Source organism: Octopus sinensis, linkage group LG2, assembly GCF_006345805.1.
Source record: "Octopus sinensis linkage group LG2, ASM634580v1, whole genome shotgun sequence".
NCBI lineage: Eukaryota > Metazoa > Mollusca > Cephalopoda > Octopoda > Octopodidae > Octopus > Octopus sinensis.
Window position 1 is genome coordinate 52762683 of NC_042998.1, and position 24792 is coordinate 52787474.

Genomic DNA, 24792 nt, shown 5'->3' on the forward strand with positions numbered 1-24792 from the left:
ACACACACACGTGCGCACATGAAGGTGCAGGATTTAGTGGTTAGAGTATTTGACTCATGAGTGTAAAGTCATGAGTTCAGTTCCTGGCAGTCCACAGTGTCCTTGAGCAAGACACTTTATTTCATATCGCTCCAGTCTGCTTAGCTGGCAAAAATGAGCTGTACCTCTCATGGTGGATCTCCACGAGAATTGTGTTAAGAGTAAGTGTGCTTGTACAGTGCTTAACCACTTGCATGTTAATTTCACAAGCAAGCTGTTCCGTTGATTGGTTGAAATAAAATACTTGTCATTGTAACCAATGGAATGTCAGGTTATACAATACATATATATATATACATATATATATGAAGGCGGCGAGCTGGCAGAAACGTTAGCACGCCGGGTGAAATGCGTAGCTGTATTTCGTCTGCCGTTACGTTCTGAGTTCAAATTCCGCCGAGGTTGACTTTGCCTTTCATCCTTTTGGGGTCGATAAATTAGGTACCAGTTACGCACTGGGGTTGATGTAATCGACTTAATCCATTTGTCTGTCATTGTTTGTCTCTTCTGTGTTTAGCCCCTTGTGGGTAGTAAAGAAATATATATACATATATATGTAGTTAGGTTATATTCTGCTGAGAATGTAGTAGAGTATAGTGTAAAACTCATCCACCTTCAGATTTCACACCTAACCAAATACCTGTGAACCTGGAGAACTACATTGCATGGAAACAATTGTAGTGATTATAAATAAATGTTCTTCTGTACTCCTTCTTGACTCCAACTTATTCATGTATGTATACACGCACGCACTCACAAATTTTTTTTGTATTAATATTTATCAAAAGTAACAGAGTGACTTATGGTCCCAGAGTTTGTGCATTGGCACTTATGAAACTAGTCTCAAGTCAAAGACCTGTGAGTTTATAGCTATTGATAAATAAATCTTTAGTTAAATATATTCAATGAGAATATTATATACTGAATTTATATTGAGTGTTCAATTATATCAAAGTATTAATACTATTAAAGTATTTATATATTTAAGTACAAGCGATTATATACACATATATTTTTTAATAATATATTATTATTAATATTAGGAAATCAATATCAAAACTCCTCAGAAAGATATACACATGTGAAAAATAATTGTTGTATTAAAGATATATAAATAAATAAATAAATAAATAAATATAAATATGTAAAAAAATATAAGTAAGTATGTATAAGTATAAATATATAATGTATATGACAGTTTAAAAGTTTTGAATTAATTATTTAAAGCATCTTATGATTGTTTCACAGAAGAGTTGTCCCTATAATGAAATCCTATATTGATAAGCATTTATAGACAACGCTTCTGCTCTTCAGAGATATAAAATTTGAATTCTGTATAACATATTGATAAATATATTGATAAATATATTCATATAGTATAAGACGCTTGCCCAAGGTGCCATTGCAGTGGGACTGAACTCAGAACCATGTGGTTGAGAAACAAGTTTCCTACCACACAGCCATGTGTGCCCCTATGTATAATAACATAATATTTATAATACTATTTCTAACATGCGTTTCATCATTATTGCTGCTCGGAGCACTATCTTGGATGTTCCAAATGCATTTGTATGCTTAACCAGAATGGATCATCAAGGAACACTTTATCGCATTAAGTATATGTATTTTGAACATGAATGGTTATAGTTCTAGCTGAGAGCATTCTGATTCTGACAGTTTCCTGTCCATTTTCTAGCTTGTTAGTTGGTCTTCAAACAATGGTGCTAGCTGTATGAACTCATACTTTCTCACACTTGATCTTTGTTTCTATAACAGTTTGCTTTCTTCCTAATTCATTTTGCATTCAGTGGGCTGAGCAATGGTTTATTGCATGTTTGCTGCTTCATGTTTCCTATCATCAAAAGAGAACATTATATTTAAAGGCCTAGTGATCTGTGGTGGAAACAATATGGAGCCATATGTAGTTTGAGCTGAGCTTTGAATCTAGCTATAAAAACCCTACGAGATGTACAAGTTCTTACAACTCTTATGATATATAATGAAACTGATTTACCTTGGATATATGGATGTTAGGAACATTATGGGAATAATGTAATTTTTAGCTCTTTATAAATGGGTGAACAGACTTTAGAAGTCATTGATTTAACTAAATATATAAATAAGGCAATATATTATTCACACACACAAACATGTATAAACTTACTTCTCCGCATTCACTTCTAAAAAGGATAGTGTTTATCTTTCTTTCCCTATACTTTACCATAATAAATAGTTATGTGTTTGCTCCTAATCCATTATACATCATGAGATCAGCTTCACTAACTTCAGGAAGTAAGAATATGAAAGCTGTTTGGTTCCCTCTTCTCTGAGCATTGACACACTAAAGTTTTAACATCTAGAATCTGACTCACTAGAAGCACACAAGACTATCCACATCACCATCTTTCCAATAAATTTTGGTTATGTTCTTGAATTTAATGTCTCAACTATCAATGGACATACTTATAAAAATAAAAATCAGTGCAGTACTCATGACTTTCATAAAACATTTTTTTCACACTCAGAATTGTCAAAGCATGAAATAAACTATTTGGTGTTTGCTGTGAGGGCACAGAATCCTTCTAAAATTCCATGTCTTCCAAAATTCACCAATACTCCTCTTGACATACCTATGCACCCTTTCCTCTTTATGGCTCTTTTACTGCTCTCTTTTCTTTCTGCTTGTGTTAGATTCTGTATACCATGCAGGCACTTCTTTCATTGCTGTTTTTCTCATACTTGATTCATTGCTACTTTCTGTCCCCTCTTTAACCTTTACCCAACAAGTTGTAGTACACTTGAGTGCTGTATATGATAAGCTCATTTAGCAAGCTCACTGGCTAATCATGACACCAGCATCTGTTCTTACACTGTTATTCTATATATCGCCAGTGGGAACATGAACCAATGCTATCTCTCATGGTTGCACATCCAACATTGACCAACAAAACCAAGGAAGGTTGAAATCACATGATCTGGTGGTCTTGGCAATGGATATGGTAGCTATTTATCTCCCTACTAGTGATATAAACATGTGTGCATTTTGCACCAAAAGCCAACATGAGAGCTTCTCTCATGGTATCTATCACAGTATAGTTTGTTCCAACATTGCAAAGCATTAAAAAAATGAAAAAATCCTCCAAAACATTGAAGCTGGGATTTGAACACAAGTCACAGATCCAGTTTGTTAAATATTTTACTTCTTACTCTAAAGAGCCTGCTTAAGAGAAAACAGAATGTGGAAACAAAATAGAAAGGAAATAAAAATAAAAATGAAGAAATTCATTTTCATATCAGGTTCTGCATTTGCCAATAATGATTCTAACAAATTGCACAAAAATGATTAAAGAAGAAACAATTCTCATTGGAGTGACCTCATATATAAATATATGCATTTGTTGAGAGAATCATAGCAGCTAAATGAATGCTTATGCTATCCTTATTAGTTCCTTGTCTAATATACCGCTTAGCTCCTGGCACTATTCCTGAAGTAGTTGCATATGTCTTTGAGAAGAATTTGGAATACCCAACCGTTTTTGGATTGTTCTTTGGCATATGAGCAATGCATGAATAAGCTACAAGACATGCGTCACTGTTCTATAGATCTGTATATATTTATCCCTAAAAAGAATGTTTGTCTGTCACAGGCGTTGAGTGCATTTTCAAAAGTAACCAGTTGAAAAAAGAAACAAATATAAATTTTATTAGAAGTATATACATGGTTGTTTGTAACTATGTATTCACACATATGGTGCATTGCTCAGTGGTTAGAGCGTTGGACAAACAATCATGAGGTAGTGAGTTCAATTCCCAGACTGAGCTGTGTGTTGTGTCCATGAGCAAGACACTTTATTTCACATTGCTCCAGTTCACTCAGCTGTAGAAATGAGTTGCGACATCACTGGTGCCAAGTTGTATCAACCTTTGCCTTTCCCTTGGATAACATCAGTGGCATAGAGAGGGGAGGATGGTATGCATGAGCAACTTGGACCGCTGAACTCAACACATTTTTTTTCATTCTCTCTGTATTTACTTCTCCTTATTCCTTTCTGTCGAAGAGTATAAGCTCAAAACATAAAAGACTTCCTATTTTTCCCAAGCGTCAAACTAATACATTTGTTTTTATTCCTACACCTGTCTTCATCTTTTGTTTTTCTATAAATTCCATAAAACAATCTTACCTGGATTTGTGCTTTAGGGGGTAACTTTTTAGGTGCAATCCCATGGTCATTCATGACTGAAGGGATTCTCTTTTTATTTTATTCACACAACACACACATTCAACTACACATGGAAAGCAGTCGTTAAATGATGATGATAAATGTATGTATGCATGCAAATGTGTGTGTGTGTGTGTGTGTGTGTGCACACTTGTGTGTGTGTATGAGAGAGAGAGGGAGGGAGGGGGGAAACACACACACACACATACACAAAGAGTAAGTGGTCTAGGTGTTGGATGCACAATTGTCCTGATCACCAAAATCATCTTTGACATCCGTATTTCCGTGTTTGCATGGGTCAGGAGGATTTTACTGAGTCAGACGCCTTTCCTCTCATCAACTTTCTTCTGTTTCTAACCAAGCTAATATTTCTTCATAGCCAGACATGTTTACATGGAAGAATGAAATGAAAGACACTGCTTGTATGACAGTAATGCTTGTTTACAATCACTGTCTGATGTCAAGATAGGAGATAAACAAACACACACACACATAAATATATGTATATGTATATGTATATATATATATATATATTATATATATATATATATATATATATATATATGTATGTATGTATGTATGTATGTATTCATTTATGTATATCTATGTATGTATGTATGTATATATATATATATATATATATATATATGTATGTGTGTGTGTGTGTGTGAGTGTATCTGTATGTATGCATATATATGTATGTATCCTTTAAGTTTGTTTAAAGGAAATGTTTTGAATATCCATATACAACCTCCTATTCTATTATGCTGGCTACAGCCTAATGATGTCTAACTGGCAATACATATTTTTAAGGGTTGCACCAAACTGTGTCAATATAATGTAGGATAAATATAATAATGATAATAATAATAATAATAATAATAATAATAATAATAATAATGATACGCTGTGAAAACAACATCCATCCATGAATTTATTTATTTGTAAATTTTTAAATACATATTTTATCTGTGAATTTGCGTGTGTAATCTGGGAATGCATACAATGAGCTTCTCTGCCCTAGGTGTATGGAAAACACCCAGTGAGAAACGGAAGAAAATTTGAAGAAAGAAGGAAAAAACATAATAATAATAATCCTTCCATCCAAAAATGAAAATAAGTCTCAGACCCAGTTTATTACAGACTTAACCAAAAATCTATCACCTGAATAATGTAGCAATAAACATAGACACTTGAACTGTTAGAAATAGTTTTCCAATTGCCATCAAATCATTTTCAACCTACACAAAACCAGAATGTCAGAGATTTTAATCTTTTAGTCTGGAGGGAAGGCACTACCCTAGTCCATTATGGGGCCTCAGAGACTGTAAGAGGAAGGACATTATTCTTAAATTGGAGATCTGGCCTGAATGCTTGCAGCAGTGTAGACTCTATTAAAAGCACACTAAGTACCAGGTGTTGGTGTTAAACTGAGTGATGGATTAAATGTAGTCTGATGAAAAGATAATCAATATCTAGAAGGCCTTTTATCCAAATATCTGTACAAACAGAGCTGATCTAGTATTTAGATAATAATGACAACAATGTCGATAAAATAAACAATATGATACTTACAGTTATGAAATTTGCATTGATGTAGTCAGAGTTCTCTTCTCCTGGAATATTTTTCAGTTTTACTCGAGTTTCTGGGACTGAAAAAGAAGGAATACAGAATAACTTAACACAGGTTATAAAATCCAGTAAACAAAATAATGAGAAAATCTTTGCGAGGTCACTCAACTTACTAGAAATAGCATCCAAATCTCCCTAAAATAACTCCCTATGATCCTAAAGAAAGATTGATTATATTGAATGATAATGTAATTCTCACAGAATGTCTGTTTTTCTTTTTAATGTCCTGCAATCACAAAGCTTAATCCCTTTCTCTGTACAGCCACAAAAGTGTACAGCTTCAGAGTAGTTCCGTCCTCTTCAAGGTTATCAGGACTTTCATGCTTATGTAAATATCACCTAATCACGTGCCATTTCATCATTCTGTAGTGAGACCAATTTCTATTATGGCACATTGGAGTCAACTAGCCTTTTATAGGCTCTACACATTAATCTTTTAATGATTGGTCATCTGACCTATCATGTGAGTTTGGAACAGTTGGTTGAGTCCTGCATTTTGATTGGTTGAGTATTGCATGGGATACGGATCTCGGGTCCAATTACATTGTGTGTAATACATTCTAAAACAACTAGCCTGAACCATCGCTGGGAGCCTATGTCTCTTTATATATAGCCTTAACAAAAACTCAGTGACAGAGGGGTGAGAGAATTTTCAGGAAGATGAGTCATGACATTTTCCTGCTGTTATAATGAAAGACTTGCAACCAACAATTGCCAGAGCTGAATTACCCAAATGATGGATGAACTATACCACCAACAAAATCTATATAATTTAGCAGAGGAATAAAGTCTTGCTGTTATTTTGAAGTTTGCTTCTTGTATTATTCCCATGAGTTAACATGCAACACATGTTATATAATGGTATGCAAGATTTCATAGTAAACCTATTTCTTTACTGCCCACAAGGGGCTACACACAGAGGGGACAAACAAGGACAGACAAACGGATTAAGTCGATTACATCGACCCCTGTGCGTAACTGGTACTTATTTAATCGACCCCGAAAGGATGAAAGGCAAAGTCAACCTCAGCGGAATTCGAACTCAGAACGTAGTGGCAGGTGAAATACTGCTAAGCATTTCGCCCGACATGCTAACGTTTCTGCCAGCTACAGCTAAAACTCTATGCCACATGGAAGCTTGTCATCTTCTCTTACTGTGCCTCAAAGGTGATGATAAACCAAACCTCAACATCATTACTAATATCTTTTGTTCTGATTCTTATGCAATTGTGTGCCATGTACAGTGGCACCAGCCTGTGAGTAAGTGTGTAGTTTGCCACTTCTGCCTGCTTTCATGCCTCATATTCAGTTTTCAAGACAATACTCACATTTCCATATGCCAGGCATCTATCAATAAAGTATACATTACTATGTCATATACTGAAGCCTTTGTGAAGAAGAGTTATATCCCCTTCATTCATAACCATACTTATATGAATTCTTCAAGCAGAGTGGCACTGTCATTTGTGACATATTGCTTCCACATCTCTTTGTGTGGGTTTGACTTATGTCTGAAATTTTTAATTGGAAAGAATTTTTGGACAAGTTTGCATTTTTTGTTCTTTGAAATACTTTCATGCAAGTTTAAGTTTGCAGATGTCATTACATCTTTACATCTTTTGGTTTCGTTGTTTCTTTTTCTGTCTCTAAATTCCATTTACCTTCTTTTTAAATATGTTTTTGTGCTCTCAACAATTATTTTATTCTTCTTTTCTTGTGGGAAGAAGGTGGGGCTAGGGTATACAAGGCTTCTTCTTTTGCTTTTAGCACCCTTTTAAGTTCTTTCATTTGAAGAAGCCATAGTAAATTTTAAAAATATATATTTTAAAAGCAGAAAAATAAGTTTATGTCTAAAATACTGAGTTTTTATCTAGTCTAGGTGTTGGGGTAGACATCCACATGCTACAAAATAACCAGTTCATATCTGATTGCTTAAAAATGATTATTTATTTTGAAAGACTTGCATACAATTTTAAAAAAATGAAATTTACATTACCAATATATATATATATATATATATATATATACATACATAATCAGCCAAAACCTATTTATCTAATGTTTATTTATCGACAATGCCGTCCCCAGTCAAATTCCCTCACACCGCTTATTGTCACGTGTCCCTTGACCTCTCTCTCTAACTAACCGTATCTCTCTCTCGCTATGTCCCCCCTTCCCATAACCATCATCGCCATGGTCCTCTATGCCCCCCCCCTCCCCAAAACCATCATCGCCATACATAAAAGAGCCATCGCATTTATCGTTAACCCCACTCGCTTCAAAATATCTAAAGAATACGCACAGATCATGAATGGCTAAAAGTTAAGTGAATCGTCCAACCTCGCTACGACTACCTTCTTTCTTGCACTTATCCTTATTCTTTCTCTATTCTTCAATTTCCATCTCATTGTATTGTCACTCATTCTTTCAGTATTCCCTCATTACCCTGTCTAGCTCAAACATTTTTTTTTCGTTTAGACTTGTCTCCAGGTTCATAGCCACTCTGATTTTTCAATTTTTCAATTAGTATTGTCTCCCGATTCATACAAACCCATTTGCTAGCTCACGATTAACAGAACCTCTTTACTCAGCTACGGTGCACCCGCCCTCCCACCCCCACCACGCATGCCGGAAGTTCCTATTCTCTTCCATTCCGGGGTTGCTTCCCATGAAGACTGCAAATGCTCTCACCATCCATACCCCTCCCTACCCCTAGTCTCGACCTATGTAAGGTAATGTTCATACAGTGCAAAATATGAAAGGCTAGCGTTATGCAGGTTGTACTGAAGGCTACTTTACTACTTCATTTCTTGCACATGAATTCTGCCAAATGCGAGCTTTCTTTTCAGGTACACGAAGCTACTGTCCACCGTCCCAGGGTCTCTAGAGCCCATGCCTTCCACACCCTCAGGGTTGGCACCCTCAACGTTGGCACTCTGAAAGGTAGGTCTGGTGAGATAGTCGAGATGCTTGAACGGAGATGTGTGGATATATGTTGCATGCAAGAAATAAGGTGGAGAGGAGGATCAGCTAGGTTCCTCACAGGCAAGGAACGCAGGTACAAGATTTTCTGGGCAGGGAACACTGACGGGGTTGGTGGCGTGGGTATACTTATCGCTGAGAAATGGGTAGATAAAGTAATTGAGGTAATCAGAGTAAGTGACAGAATACTTAAGATTAGATTAGTGCTTCATCATAGTTTAGCAACCATTATATCAGCCTATGCTCCTCAGTCGGGGCTACCCGATGGCCAGAAAGACCGATTCTATGACACTCTACTGCAGACTACCTCATTGACGAACGACAGAGACCTTATCTTTGTGGCTGGTGACTTCAATGGTCACGTTGGACGACATGCTGGGGGCTTCCATGGCGTACATGGAGGCTATGGCTATGGCTCCCGCAACGAGGAGGGAACCAGGCTGCTGGAGTTCTGCGATGCAAATAATCTTATGATTTGCAACACTAACTTCAGGAAACCTACCAGCCACCTAGTCACTTACCAATCGGGCCAACATACCAGCCAAATTGACTACATCCTTACAAGGCAAAGGGAGAGATGGCTGCTTATAAATGCCAAAACCTTCCCAGGTGAAGAATGTACCCCACAACATAGACTGGTAGTTAGTGACTTTAGGATCAGGACTAGGAGGACAACCAGAAGACGACAAATATGGAGAAGAAGGATCTGGAAGCTTAAAGATCCTGCAAATGGACAGAGATTTAGGGACATATTACTTGAAGCCTCTGACGAAGTAGAAGGGGATAGAGCATCACAGGGGGTAGAAGACAGCTGGACGTTTCTAAGGGACAACCTGCTGAGAGCCACTGACCAGATCTGTGGCTGGTGCAAAGTCCCCTCTCGACCTAGAATAACGTGGTGGTGGAACAATATTGTAGACAGGGCTATTAGAGAAAAGAGACAGGCTTGGAAGGTCTGGAAAAATGGGGGTAGCAGGGAATTGTATCAGACTGCCAAAAGAGAAGCTAGGAGACAGGTTTATTTAGCCAGAGGGGAAGCAGATAAGAAAAAATTTGCCAATGTTCTGCGCCGTGAGGACCAAAGACTGGAGGTGTTTCGTGTTGCAAGACAGTGTTTGAGAGAGAGAATCGTGATGTGGTAGGAGAGAAGTGTGTTCGCATGGAAGATGGTTCACTTGCGCTAAATGAGGATGCGAAGAGAGAGGTTTGGAGATGCCACTATGAAAGGTTGCTGAATGAAGAAAATGAATGGGATAAAGAGAGTCTGCCGAATGTTGACCCAACAGAGGGACCAGCTATCCGAGTTGATAGTTCTGTGGTAGCTAAGGCAATTAGAAGCATGAAGACAGGGAAAGCCCCAGGCCCATCAGGAATCACTGCAGAGATGCTCAAAATGTCTGGTAGTGTCGGCTATAGCCTAGTCACCCATATAGTTAATCAGGTGATACACAAAGGGGTCATACCCAATGACTGGTGTAGCAGTATAATAGTCAACTGCTACAAAGGTAAAGGTGATGCCCTAGATACAAATAACTACAGAGGTATCAAGCTGTTGGACCAGGTGATGAAGGTTACGGAGAGGGTCATAGCCCAACTAATTAGAGAGAGAGTTAGTTTAGATGAGATGCAGTTTGGGTTTGTGCCAGGGAAAAGTACTACTGATGCTATATTCCTGGTAAGGCAGCTGCAGGAGAAATACCTAGCCAAAGATAAGCCCCTGTACCTGGCTTTTGTTGACATGGAGAAAGCCTTCGACAGGGTCCCCCGATCCCTTATCTGGTGGGCAATGAGAAAACTAGGGATAGATGAATGGTTAGTGAGAGCTGTGCGGGCCATGTATAGGGACGCCGCTAGTAGGGTGAGGGTTGGAAATGAGTACAGTGAAGAATTCCGGGTAGAGGTAGGGGTCCACCAAGGCTCAGTACTCAGCCCCCTCCTATTTATCATAGTCCTCCAGGCAATAACGGAGGAATTCAAGACAGGATGCCCTTGGGAGCTCCTCTATGCTGATGACCTTGCTCTAATTGCTGAGTCGCTATCAGAACTGGAGGAGAAGTTTCAGGTGTGGAAACAAGGATTAGAATCGAAGGGCCTCAGAGTCAATCTAGCTAAAACCAAAGTCGTAATCAGTAGGAAGGTAGACAAATCACAAACACCTTCAGGTAGATGGCCCTGCTCGATCTGTAGAAAAGGTGTAGGTAGAAACTCTATAAGATGCACCAAGTGTAAGCTATGGACACATAAGAGATGCAGCAATGTCAAAGGAAGGCTAACTAGGAAGATGGTTTTTGTATGTGGCAGATGCTCAGGAACAATAAACACTGAAAATGCTCTGAGACCAACTTCCGTCACTTTCCAGGGAGAAAAACTAGAAATAGTTGATAGTTTCCGTTACCTAGGTGACCAAGTCAGCAGCGGGGGTGGGTGTGCTGAAAGTGTAACTGCTAGAGTAAGAATAGCTTGGGCAAAGTTCAGAGAGCTCTTACCTCTGCTGGTGACAAAAGGCCTCTCGCACAGAGTGAAAGGCAGACTGTATGATGCGTGTGTATGAACAGCCATGCTACATGGCAGTGAAACATGGGCCGTGACTGCTGAGGATATGCGTAAGCTCGCTAGAAATGAAGCCAGTATGCTCCGATGGATGTGTAATGCTGGTACTCACACTCGGCAGAGTGTAAGTACCTTGAGAGAAAAGCTGGACCTAAGAAGCATCAGTTGTGGTGTGCAAGAGAGACGTTTGCGCTGGTATGGTCATGTGGCGAGAATGGATGAAGATAGTTGTGTGAAAAAGTGCCACACCCTAGCGGTTGAGGGAACCTGTGGAAGAGGCAGACCCAGGAAAACCTGGGACGAGGTGGTGAAGCACGACCTTCGAACTTTAGGTCTCACTGAGGAAATGACTAGAGACCGAGACCTCTGGAAGTGTGCTGTGCGCGAGAAGACCCGGCAGGACAAGTGAGTCCACAACCCGTGGCCTTCTACATGGGATGGAGCCAGCCTACGTATGCATACCTTCCCTTCTTGGGACACAAAACTCTACTTGTGAAGACGTGTTGAGGCAAGTGAGGATCAGAATCGAAATCGATCAATGGAAATTGCGGATGTGCTACCAGTGCCGGTGGCATGTCGAAACTCTGCTTGTGAAGACCCATTGAGGCAAGTGAGGATCAGAATCGAAATCGATCAATGGAAATCGATCAATGGAAATTGCAGATGTGTTACCAGTGCAGGTGGCATGTAAGAGAACTTTCCGTTTCGCGACCGTTGCCAGCACCGCCCCGTTTCGTGTCCGTTGCCAGCCTTGCCTGGCCCTCGTGCCGGTGGCACATAAAAAGCACCATCCGTTCGTGGCCGTTTGCCAGCTCTGTCTGGCACCAGTGCGGGTGGCACGTAAAAAGCACCCACTACACTCACGGAGTGGTTGGCGTTAGGAAGGGCATCCAGCCGTAGAAACACTGCCAGATTTGACTGGGCCTGATGAAGCCTTCTGGCTTCACAGACCCCAGTAGAACCGTCCAACCCATGCTAGCATGGAAAACGGACGCTAAATGATGATGATGATGATGATGATGATGATAACCAGTCAAGTATAACCAACTGAAATTGCAAAGATAATCTAGAACTCGACTGAGGAAAGAAAATTCTGAATGACCCATCCTTGTTTTCTTTGTATCACCTGCCTGGATGTTTTACGTTCTTGACCCATTTTGTATTTTTTATATATAAAAATATAGTGGCGTACATACACTTTGGTCTCTTATATGTAAGTATATATCGAAATCAATCAATGGAAATTGCAGATGTGTTACCAGTGCCGGTGGCATGTCGAAACTCTACTTGTGAAGACCTGTTGAGGCAAGTGAGGATCAGAATGGAAATCGATCAATGGAAATTGCAGATGTGTTACCAGTGCCGGTGGCATGTAAGAGAACCTTCCGTTTCGCGACCGTTGCCAGCACCGCCCCATTTCGTGTCCGTTGCCAGCCTTGCCTGGCCCTTGTGCCGGTGGCACATAAAAAGCACCATCCGTTCGTGGCCGTTTGCCAGCTCTGTCTGGCACCTGTGCGGGTGGCACGTAAAAAGCACCCACTACACTCACGGAGTGGTTGGCGTTAGGAAGGGCATCCAGCCGTAGAAACACTGCCAGATTTGACTGGGCCTGATGAAGCCTTCTGGCTTCACAGACCCCAGTAGAACCGTCCAACCCATGCTAGCATGGAAAACGGACGCTAAACGACGATGATGATGATGATGATCTAAATCTTGTACAACTTTATTATTCTTTGTATTCTTTCATTCTTTCCTTCTTTCTATCAGCCCCTTCACACTTACCTCATTCATTCCACTCTTTGTTCTTTTGTTCCCCCTCTCTCACATTTCCTGGCCTTGCCTTCATTCTCACCTTCCCTCCTCTTTCACTTCACTCTGTTCCGTTCATTTTTTCTTACCCCTCCTTAATTCTCCTATCCCGCTGTCTCTCCCTCTCTCTCTTCTCTCCCCATGTGACTGGTGTTCTGCCTAGCCTGATCTTTCTTTCTTGGTTTGACCACCATCCGTGCAACATCTATATTCCTCCCTGTGCCGGTCAAATCTTATTTCCCTACTGTAAGGCTTTACTTCCACACATGCCAGCTTAATTTAATTCATCCCTAGTTGAAAGACACCCGTTGTTAATATCCTGTTATTTGTATTTGTGTAACCTTCTCCATTTTTTCCGTCCTTGTTTTCATATACATTCACTGCTTTCTTCCAAGGAATCTAATGCTCTTAGCTTAGTTTTTCCTTGGGGCTGGCCAGATTGGAGCAATCTCACATATAACCAGCCAAAATTGCTAAGATAATCTGGAACTCAACTGAAGAAAGAAAACTCCAAATGACTTGTCCTTGTTTTCTTTGTATCGTCTGTCTGGATGTTTTGTTGTCCCCTTTTTTGTATCACCTAACTATTTGGATGTTTTTTGTTCTTGTCCCCCATTTTTGTATTATATATATATAATGTAACATTGTCAGTAATGTAACATTGTATATATATATATATATATATTATATATATATATATATATATATATATATATAATATATATATATATGTGTGTGTGTGTGTGTTAGTAATGTAACATTGTATATATGTATATAGAGTTAGCTGTTTTGGTAACTGACTAAGGGACAAAATATCTGTATATACTATCAGTATCCGTTATCTGTGTTATCCCTAGGCAATTGTGTGCAGGGACACCATATACATTGAGTGTAGGTGACAAGAGGATAAACAAAAGTTTATCAGGAGCCAATGCAAGTAATTAGAAAAGGGAGAAAGACATAGATTAGCCAGTACATCGATTGGATCACATTTAAAGCTTGTTTATTGATGCAAAGCAAGACATAACAAAGCTAACAGCTGTTTCTGATCAGATTCACAGAATGCAGTTTATACATAAATGTGAGAATAAAATTCTTTATCTTCATAGGGTGTTCGAATTAAGGCAACCGATCTTCATCAGAGTGAAAAACAAGAGCATACAATATAAACAAAAGGAAGAAGGAAGAGGTAAGAAAACAAGGTTTAGGCAAATGGTCTAAAAGCCTAATATGTTAAGTGCAGATAATTATTTAACATCCAAGCTCAAAGAACGTAGATGAGGATATGAGCTATTAAGGGTCAGGGAATACTACAAGTTATTAATTGGAGGGTGCAATTAGGAGGGGTGGGGTCAGGGTGTTAAAGAAGGAAGTTATCCAGAAGATCTATGTAAATAAGATACTAACGTAATTCTCAAAGGTTAAACCTATGTTAATGGAGTAACTTAAGTAAAGTTAAACAATCAACGTATGTTACTAAAATAATTTACTCACAGGAAGTTAATACCAAGAATCCCCACCTATGGTACACAATGGAATAAATCTAACAATATGGTTTGTTTTATAGATAAACAAGAAAAGAAGGGAAGTACTAACTTACATGTATGTGTGTGTGTGTGTGTGTGTGTGTATAATTATGAGATATTTGTGCACATGTATGTTTTTCCTTCCTTTCTTTTTCTTGTTTATCTTTAAACAAACCCTTTGTAACGGTTTTAACTTGGGAATTCTTTTAAATTGTAAATGACCAATGTAGAGACAGCTGGACTTAGACTTACTCCATTGCATACCATAGGCGGGATTCTTGGTATTAATTTCCTGTGAGTAATTTTTTTATTTAGTAACCTACGTTAATTGTTTAACTTTACTTAAGTTTACTCCGTTAACATAGGTTTGACCTTTGAGAATTATGTTAGTATCTTATTTACATAGATCCTCTGGATAACTTCTTTCTTTAACACCATAACCCACCCCTCCTAATTGCACCCTCCTGTTAATAACTTGTAGTATTCCCTAGTCTTTTAATAGCTCATTCTCTCATCTACGTTTTTTGAGCTCACATGGTAAATAACCATGTGCACTTAACATATTGGGCTTTTAGACTATTTGTTTAAGCCATGTTTTGTTACCTCTTCCTTCTTCCTTTTGTTTATATTGTATGCTCTTGTTTTTCACTCTGATGAAGATTGGTTGCCTTAATTCAAATGCACTATGAAGATGAAGTCTATACATTTATGTATAGACTGCATTCTGGGGAACTGATCAGAAACAGCTGTTAGCTTTGTTATGTCTTGTTTTGCATCAATAAATAAGTTTAAAATGTGGTCTAATCGATGTGCTGGTTAATCTATATTTTTCTCCATTTCCTAATTATATATAATATTGTTGACAGGGCTATTAGACAAAAGAAACAGGCTTGGAAGGCCTGGAAGAACGGTGGTAGCAGGGAAGTGTATCAGTCTGCCAGAAGGGAAGCCAGGAGACAGGTCTATCTAGCCAGAGGGGAGGCAGATAAGGAAAAATTTGCCAATGTCCTGCGTCGTGAGGATGAAAGACTTGAGGTATTTCGTGTTGCAAGACAGTGTGTGAGAGAGAATCGTGACGTGGTAGGAGAGAAATGTGTTCGCATGGAGGATGGTTCACTTGCGTTAAATGAGGATGCAAAGAGAGAAGCTTGGAGACGCCACTATGAAGGTTGCTGAATGAGGAAAATGAATGGGATAAAGAGAGTCTGCCGAATGTCGACCCAACAGAGGGACCAGCAATCCGAGTTAACAGTTCCTTAGTAGATAAGGCAATCAGAAGCATGAAAACAGGGAAAGCCCCAGGCCCATCAGGAATTACTGCAGAGATGCTCAAAATATCTGGTGGTGTCGGCTATAGCTTAGTCACCCGTATAGTTAACCAGGTGATACACGAGGGGGTCATACCCAATGACTGGTGTAGCAGCATAATAGTCAACTGCTACAAAGGTAAAGGCGACGCCCTAGAGACAAATAACTACAGGGGCATCAAGCTGCTGGATCAGGTAATGAAGGTTACGGAGAGGGTTGTAGCCCAACTAATTAGAGAGAGAGTTACCTTAGATGATATGCAGTTTGGGTTCGTGCCAGGGAAAAGTACTACTGATGCTATATTCCTGGTAAGACAGCTGCAGGAGAAATACCTAGCCAAAGATAAGCCCTTGTACCTGGCTTTTGTTGACTTGGAGAAAGCCTTTGACAGGGTCCCCCGGTCCCTTATCTGGTGGTCAATGAGGAAACTAGGGATAGAAGAATGGTTGGTGAGAGCTGTGCAAGCCATGTACAGAGACGCTGCTAGTAAGGTGAGGGTTGGCAACGAGTACAGTGAAGAATTCCGGGTAGAGGTTGGGGTCCACCAAGGTTCAGTCCTCAGTCCCCTCCTATTTATCATAGTCCTCCAGGCAATAACGGAGGAATTCAAGACAGGTTGCCCCTGGGAGCTCCTCTATGCTGATGACCTTGCTCTAATTGCTGAGTCACTATCAGAACTGGAGGAGAAGTTTCAGGTGTGGAAACAAGGATTAGAATCGAAGGGCCTTAGAATCAACCTAGCCAAAACCAAAGTTCTAATAAGTAGGAAGGTAAATCAATCACAAACGCCTTCAGGTAGATGGCCCTGCTCGATCTGTAAAAAGGTGTAGGTAGAAACTCTATAAGATGCACCAAGTGTAAGCTATGGACACATAAGAGGTGCAGCAATGTCAAAGGAAGGCTAACTAGGAAAATAGTTTTTGTCTGTGGCAAATGCTCAGGAGCAATAAACACTGGAAATATGCAGAGACCAACTTCTGCCACGTTCCAGGGAGACAAACTAGAAGTAGTTGATAGCTTCCGCTACCTAGGAGACCAAGTCAGTAGCGGGGGTGGGTGTGCTGAAAGTGTAACTGCTAGAGTAAGAATAGCCTGGGCAAAGTTTAGAGAGCTCTTACCCCTGCTGGTGACAAAAGGCCTCTCGCTCAGAGTAAAAGGCAGACTGTATGATGCATGTGTACGTACAGCCATGCTACATGGTAGTGAAACATGGGCCGTGACTGCTGAGGATATGCGTAAGCTCGCAAGAAATGAAGCCAGTATGCTCCGATGGATGTGTAATGTCAGTGTTCATAATCGTCAGAGTGTAAGTTCCTTGAGAGAAAAGTTGAACCTAAGAAGCGTCAGTTGTGGCGTGCAAGAGAGACGGCTGCGCTGGTATGGTCATGTGACAAGAAAGGCTGAAGATAGTTGTGTGCAAAAGTGCTACACCCTAGCAGTGGAGGGAACCTGTGGAAGAGGTAGACCCAGGAAAACTGGGACGAGGTGGTGAAGCATGACCTTCGAACTTTAGGTCTCACTAAGGAAATGTCTAGAGACCGAGACCTATGGAAGTATGCTGTGCATGAGAAGACCCGGCAAGACTAGTCAGGCCATAACCCGTGGCCCCGACGGGGACGTAGTCAGTCCTGTGCATACCTTCCTTCTTGTGACACTTATGAAGACCTGTTGAGGCAAGTGAAAATCAAATCAAATCAAAACAAATCAAAATAGATGAACATCAGTGGAATTGTATTCTTTGTGGTACCAGTGCCGGTGGCACACAAGAAAACCACCCAAACGTGGCCGTAACCAGTACCGCATCGACTGGCCTCCGTGCTGTGGGCACAACACACACCATCCGATCGTGGCCGTTCGCCAGCCTCATCTGGCACCTGTGCCGGTGGCACATAAAGACACCATCCGAAGACCCGGCGACGTAGTCAGTCCACCTGTGCATACCTTCCCTCTTATGACACTTGTGAAGACCTGTTGAGGCAAGTGTGTGACACTTGTGAAGACCTGTTGAGGCAGAGGCAAGTGTGTGACACTTGTGGAGACCTGTTGAGGCAAGTGTGTGACCCTTGTGAAGACCTGTTGAGGCAAGTGAAAATCAAAATCAAACCAAATCAAAATAGATGAATATCAATGGAATTTGTATCTTTGTGGTTCCAGTACCGGTGGCACACAAGAAACCATCCGAACGTGGCCGTCGACTGGCCTCCATGCTGTGGGCACAACAAACACCATCTGATCGTGGCCGTTCGCCAGCCTCACCTGGCACCTGTGTCGGTGGCACATAAAAACACCATCCAAAGACCCGGCGACGTAGTCAGTCCACCTGTGCATACCTTCCTCTTATGACACTTGTGAAGACCTGTTGAGGCAGAGGCAAGTGTGTGACACTTTGTGAAGACCTGTTGAGGCAGAGGCAAGTGTGTCACACTTGTGGAGACCTGTTGAGGCAAGTGTGTGACACGCGTGACACTTGTGAAGACCTGTTGAGGCAAGTGAAATCAAACCAAATCAAAATAGATGAACATCAATGGAATTTGTATCTTTGTGGTTCCAGTACCGGTGGCACACAAGAAAACCATCCGATCGTGGCCGTTCGCCAGCCACATCTGGCACCTGTGTCGGTGGCACATAAAGACACCATCCGAAGACCCGGCGAAGTAGACAGTCCACCTATGCATACCTTCCTTCTTGTGACACTTGTGAAGACCTGTTGAGGCAAGTGAAAATCAAATCAAATCAAATCAAATCAAAACAAATCAAAATAGATGAACATAAATGGAATTTGTATCTTTGTGGTACCAGTGCCGGTGGCACACAAGAAAATCATCCGAACGTGGCCGTAGCCAGTACCGCATAGACTGGCCTCCGTGCTTTGGGGACGTAACAAACACCATCCGATCGTGGCCGTCCGCCAGCCTCATCTGGCACCTGTGTCGGTGGCACATAAAAACACCATCCGAGCGTTGCCGTCTGCCAGCCTCGTCTGGCACCTGTGTCGGTGGCACATAAAAACACCGTCCGAGCGTGGCCGTTCACCAGCCTCGTCTGGCACCTGTGTCGGTGGCACATAAAATCACCCACTACACTCTCGGAGTGGTTGGCGTTAGGAAGGGCATCCAGCTGTAGAAACACTGCCAGATCTGACTGGCCTGGTGCAGCCTTCGGGCTCCCCAGACCCCAGTTGAACCGTCCAACCCATGCTAGCATGGAAAGCGGACGCTAAATGATGATGATGATGATGATGATGATATATACGGTATTCAAAATATGTTCAGTATAATGCTGTTTAATTAAAGTAAAGATGTGAAAAAGAGGAACTTATTGCTTACAATGCAAAATTTAAACATGCATTCATAGAATTTTTTGAAAACAACAATTGCACAGCCTCTAGAAATTTGGTTTTGTTAAGAGTAATATTATGTTACAGAAAAATACCAAAACTCAACTGTAGAAAATGTCAAACAACAAACAATACCTAAGGAAAAAGTAGGTTCATTATCCAGAACTGGAAAAAAAATTTGGTTGAATAAGCGAGAGACCAGAGATGTTATGGATATATAGTAATAAAATTCTATGGAAAGTTACAACAAATGAAAATGTCAAAAGACAGGAAATATGGACTTGGTTGATATTCGAAATGGCTTATGCTAGGGATTATTCAGAGGGCATGCTTTATGTCAGAAAACAAAATAATTTGCAAAAGCATTCCTATGGTTCAGATGATGAGATTGTTCTGTTTCATAGCTTTAAAATAAAACTGGAAAAACAGCATGATTCTGAACTGAGCTATGTACAAGCAGGCAAACATACATGTACACAAATATCTCATAATTATACACACATATATGTAAGTTAGTACTTTTACTATCAGGCTACTGAAGATTATCATCCAATTCACTTCAGGACTTAGACCGTTCCAACAGCAAGTTGTTATCTACAAGTTGATACTCGACATCTTCAAATGTTGTCCAACATCAGCACTGCTCCATCAGCACTTGATGTTTGGCAGGCTTCCTTTCATGAGACTCCTCCAGTTGTTCTTTCCAGTACATGGTCGTATCTCACATAATCACCTGCCTAGTGAAAGCTGTGAAGATAATCAATGTCTGAGCAGAGTGCTGTTTACATGATGTACTATGAGAACTTTAAGTGTTTGACAAGATCGATTCTCAGCTGTTAGAGTGGGGCTTTGGAAATCAGGCAGGCTCATTGATATTTCAGTGGAAAAAGGGTTCTCTCTGACTTTGAGAAAAGTGATGGTTTCCTTCTGAATGTAGCATTTTGAAGACTGAATGGCTATTGTGGTCACCACTACAACTGCCTTGAGTAGTTGTCATATCACCAGTAGAAACAGCCATTGGTTAAGGCTCTGAGACAACTGCTGAGGGGATGTTGATGGGACCATCTGTCAGTACAGAAGGGACAACAAAGTGCTTAAATCTTGTTCATGTGTAAAGGTCTGATGAGTTTGGTAAGGTGTTGCAGACAGTCTGAATCAGGGATTTGATGTGATAGATATCAGCTCAGTAGAACTGATACCACTCAGTATGTTGACTTAACATGTCTTAGGCACTTCCTTTATTGAGTCCTGCCAACCAACTAGCTCATGCTTTCTTAACATCTGCATACATTTCTCCTTGGAAGAGATTTTATCCACCTTTTTTCTTTGGTGTTATCAATTGAAGCAGGTTGGAAAGTAACCCAAGCCTCAACACCCTCTCACCACTCTGCTACCTGTAACTCTCTAAAAGCACTCCATTTACTACCTGTTTGATCTTCAATGCCAGCTGCAGCCTCTATACAACATGGTTTCTCTTGTTCATGTCACTCATCTGTAAAACTGTTGAAGGGGTGTTGTAGGGTGTTGGTGGATATATACTATCTCTCTCTCTTATCTCTGTCCCTCTTCATATATATCACATACCCTATCATATATACACGCACACACATATATAAGCATGCATGTATATATAAACTTATATATGTGTGCTTATACATGGTCTGATCAATAAGTATCCAATCTGTTGCTATAATAATGAAGCTAAAGCACGGAGAGTAAAGCTGCTTGGCACAGATTGAACTATCATGTGAAATCATGACATGGGTGCACACACACACACATGTTTATATATACTCTTTTACTTGTTTCAGTTATTTGACTGTGGCCATGCTGGAGCACCACCTTTAGTCGAGAAAATCGACCCCAGGACTTATTCTTTGTAAGCCCAGTACTTATTCTATCGGTCTCTTTTGCCGAACTACAAAGTTATGGGGACATAAACACACAAGCATCGGTTGTCAGGTGATGTTGGAGGGACAAACGCAGACACACACGCAAACATATACACACACATACATATATACATTCATATATACGACCGGCTTCTTTCAGTTTCCATTTACCAAATCCACTCACAAAGCTTTGGTCGGCCCAATATAATCCCCTCTCAGATTCACACACTTATTGCAGTGGTTACTCAATTTTTCTGAGCCCTATAAAAGAACTCAGAAGTCTGGGCCTCAAGTCAGACCTTTCTCAATACCCTTAAAGCCAGGAACTTTTCAGCCACCACCTCATATATAAACACATAAATACACACTAAGAAACACAACACCTGTATTTGATATTACACACCATATTTCTGACACCAATTTAATATGGAACAATAATCAGCAAACACGCTGATAGGACTTGAACATCATTATGGTTTTCCAGTCTCTTCTCTGTTAGATTAGATATCAATGTTTGTCAGCTTCTAATTAAACATTTTATCTCCACTACACGCATCACTCACCCGGCACTGTACACAGTATGGCTTCTTCTACTAACGTCTAAGATAAGCTAGAACATTGAATTAAATGGATTTACTGCTTTATTCTAATTCACAAAATGTATGATTAGTGATGACCTAGTGTATGCATTATAAACTATCATATTCATTTGATTGGTAAGAAAAAGATATCACACACATACAAATACACATACACACACACACACACACATACACACACACACAAACACACACAAACTGAAACATTTTAGATACGCAACAATATATGAATAGTTTTGCATATGATAATGTGCGAAAATCATTTTTGAAATATTGGTTAAGTGTTTGTTTCTGTCATCTAATACTGAGGAAGAAAAGGAATGAATTAACTTCTGCTTTTATTTTGCATATTTTTATATATATATATATTATATATATATATATATATATATATATAACGAGAAGTTTTATGAAAATAAACAAAAGACGAAGGCAGGTGGAATACAAACAAACAATTGTATTAGTATGGCGCTCAGGAATATAAATAAAACAAGTCTTTTACGTTTCGAGCCTACGCTCTTCAACAGAAAGATACACAGAAAAGAAACACAGAAAGAAACAAGGAGAGAAAAAAAATGCGTGCAGAGGCTAGCGAATCAACATGGCGATTATATATATATATATATGAATACAGGATGCAGATGGTATTTGAGGACAGGTTTATGGTTCTAAAAAATGCTTATATAATAACAGAAGAAAATTGTATTTTTATAAAAATAACAAACAAAGCTAAATTATCAATTCGATAATTTCATTCAATAAAACCATCATAAGTATCAATAACAGGCTCTGCATTGGGGTCAAAATCGTTTACAATCAGGGATTAAATGGTCTTTGTTCATATCAGACATGACTCAAAATGTGGTGGCTTTCACTGAATCTTTGGTACTATAGGGGTATTCATTGACATTTTTCTCAATGATGCTGAGTACATAGTAGTCCAGTGGATTGAGATCTGGAAAATTAGGAGGCCAAAGGTTGGAGGTAATGTGATCTTGCAAATTATTGGCCATCCATTCTTGTGTCATTTGAGCCTTGTGTGATGAAGTACTTGTTGAAAGACATAAGGCCTTCCATTGCATACACTGTTGATCCAAGGCTTAACAACTTTATCCAGAACCTCAATATATGCAGCAACATTCACCTTAAGGCCTTGTGGAAAAAAAGTGAGGAGACATCACATGTCCTTCATTGCTAACAACACCCAAAACCATGACAGATGCAGGAAATTTTGTGTGCATTATTCTTGGAACCTCAGAAAGGTTCACATGTAGCCATCTGTCATTTCTTCTGTTAGTTTTCTGGTCTTGGTGAAAGTTTTTCTCATCTGAGAAAATCCAAATAACACCATCTTCTGATGGATTTTTAGAGTTTGTTCAAAAGTCTTTTGAATCTGATTAAACGGCTTTCTCTTGTTTTTTCCTGACATGAATTGACCTCTCCTCATCATGTAAGATTTGTATCAGATGTCTTCATTCACATTACTGACTGTTTTTTCTGACATGAAATTTTTTTGCAATTGACCTTATTGATTTTCCTGGATTGTCTTCAATGTCCTGCTTAGGTTCTTGAATAAGTTCAGGTGTCCTGATAGAATCAGAGCATTTGGGATGTTTTTTTTACGTTTTGATATCAGTAATACACTTCCATTTTCTTTCTCTAACTCACACCAGCCTTGTGGACAAAAGATCTTGCAGCTTTCAGAAAATGAAGAATTTCTAAATCACCATGCTTAGCCTTCAAAACCACAATTACAGCTTGCCTTTTCATTTCATTTCAAATTGCATAGCTCATATCTCCATCATCATCATTTAATGCTCTTTTTTCCCCATACTGGTATGGGTTGGATGGTTTGACAAGAACAGAGAAGTCAGAGGGCTCTGCTGGTTCTGTGTCTGCTTTAGCACACTTTCTACAGCTGGATACTTTCTCTAATGCCAACCATTTAACAGAGTGTAGTGGATGCTTTTTACATGGCACCAGCACCAGTGAGGCCACTAAGGAGCTGCAAGATAAGCCTCCTCAATGGAGTGCAGTATAGGCTGGAGGAATAAGAAACCATGAAGAGGGAGTGGATTTGTTGTCTTGCTGAAGAAGTGAACACATGGCTTGCCCACCTGGAAAGTGAGTAAATTGAACTGCAATAATGTAAATGGTGTATTTAGCTATTGGTTGTTTTAAAGACCATATAAAATAAGAGCATCATTACTCAGAGCTACCAAAGGGAGTGCCATTAAGGCAGAGCTGATTGGTAGGGCCCTGAATGACAAAGCACATTCTGTCTTGAAAACCACAAAGCCACCTGTCACTGAGGTAGGGTTCTACCATGATGAAAAGCTCCAAGGCTCTTAAAGAGCAAGAACATTCTAGAGACAAACTGTGTGGCTTTCTCTTTCATAATGTAAATGCTTTATTAGCAGATGCATAGAGAAAAAAAGAGGTTGTAGTAAAGAAATACCATTGGGATTTATTGATAGTATGCTTTGTGACTGTTCTGCAAACCTGTTGTTTACAGTATCATTGTATATTAGCAGTAAAAGCCTTAGTTAGAAATAACTTACTCTGTAAGAATGATTACTGGTAGGCTAGTAATTAGAGTTATGAAAGAGTAAATTGAATCCTTCTTTTATAATGATGTATGCTTAGAATAAGTCCATTTTTAAGTTAGTTAATTTCATATGTAACTTAAACATATATAGTGAGGGATGCTCAATCTAGTACGTTGTTTCTCAAACATTTTTTGTCTATAAACCTGTTTGGTTCCTATTTTACTCTATAGGCCCCCCCCCCTAATCATTTAATGTTTAAAAAATCTTATTATATTTTTATAATTAAGTACTACTAGGAATTGTCTAAAAAAAAATTGTTAAAATATTTTGCATATAGTAGAAGTATAAG

General features: G+C 39.5%; 1 protein-coding gene across 2 annotated transcripts in view; it reads right to left on the minus strand.

Moving 5' to 3' along the window:
* Window positions 1–24792, minus strand: part of LOC115222291 (signaling mucin MSB2) — a 311767-nt gene that overhangs the window by 150043 nt on the left and 136932 nt on the right. For both annotated transcript variants that reach the window (XM_036513302.1, XM_029792468.2), the window contains one exon: window positions 5835–5911. In XM_036513302.1, coding sequence (XP_036369195.1) covers window positions 5835–5911 — 77 coding nt within the window. The remainder of the gene's footprint in view (window positions 1–5834; window positions 5912–24792) is intronic.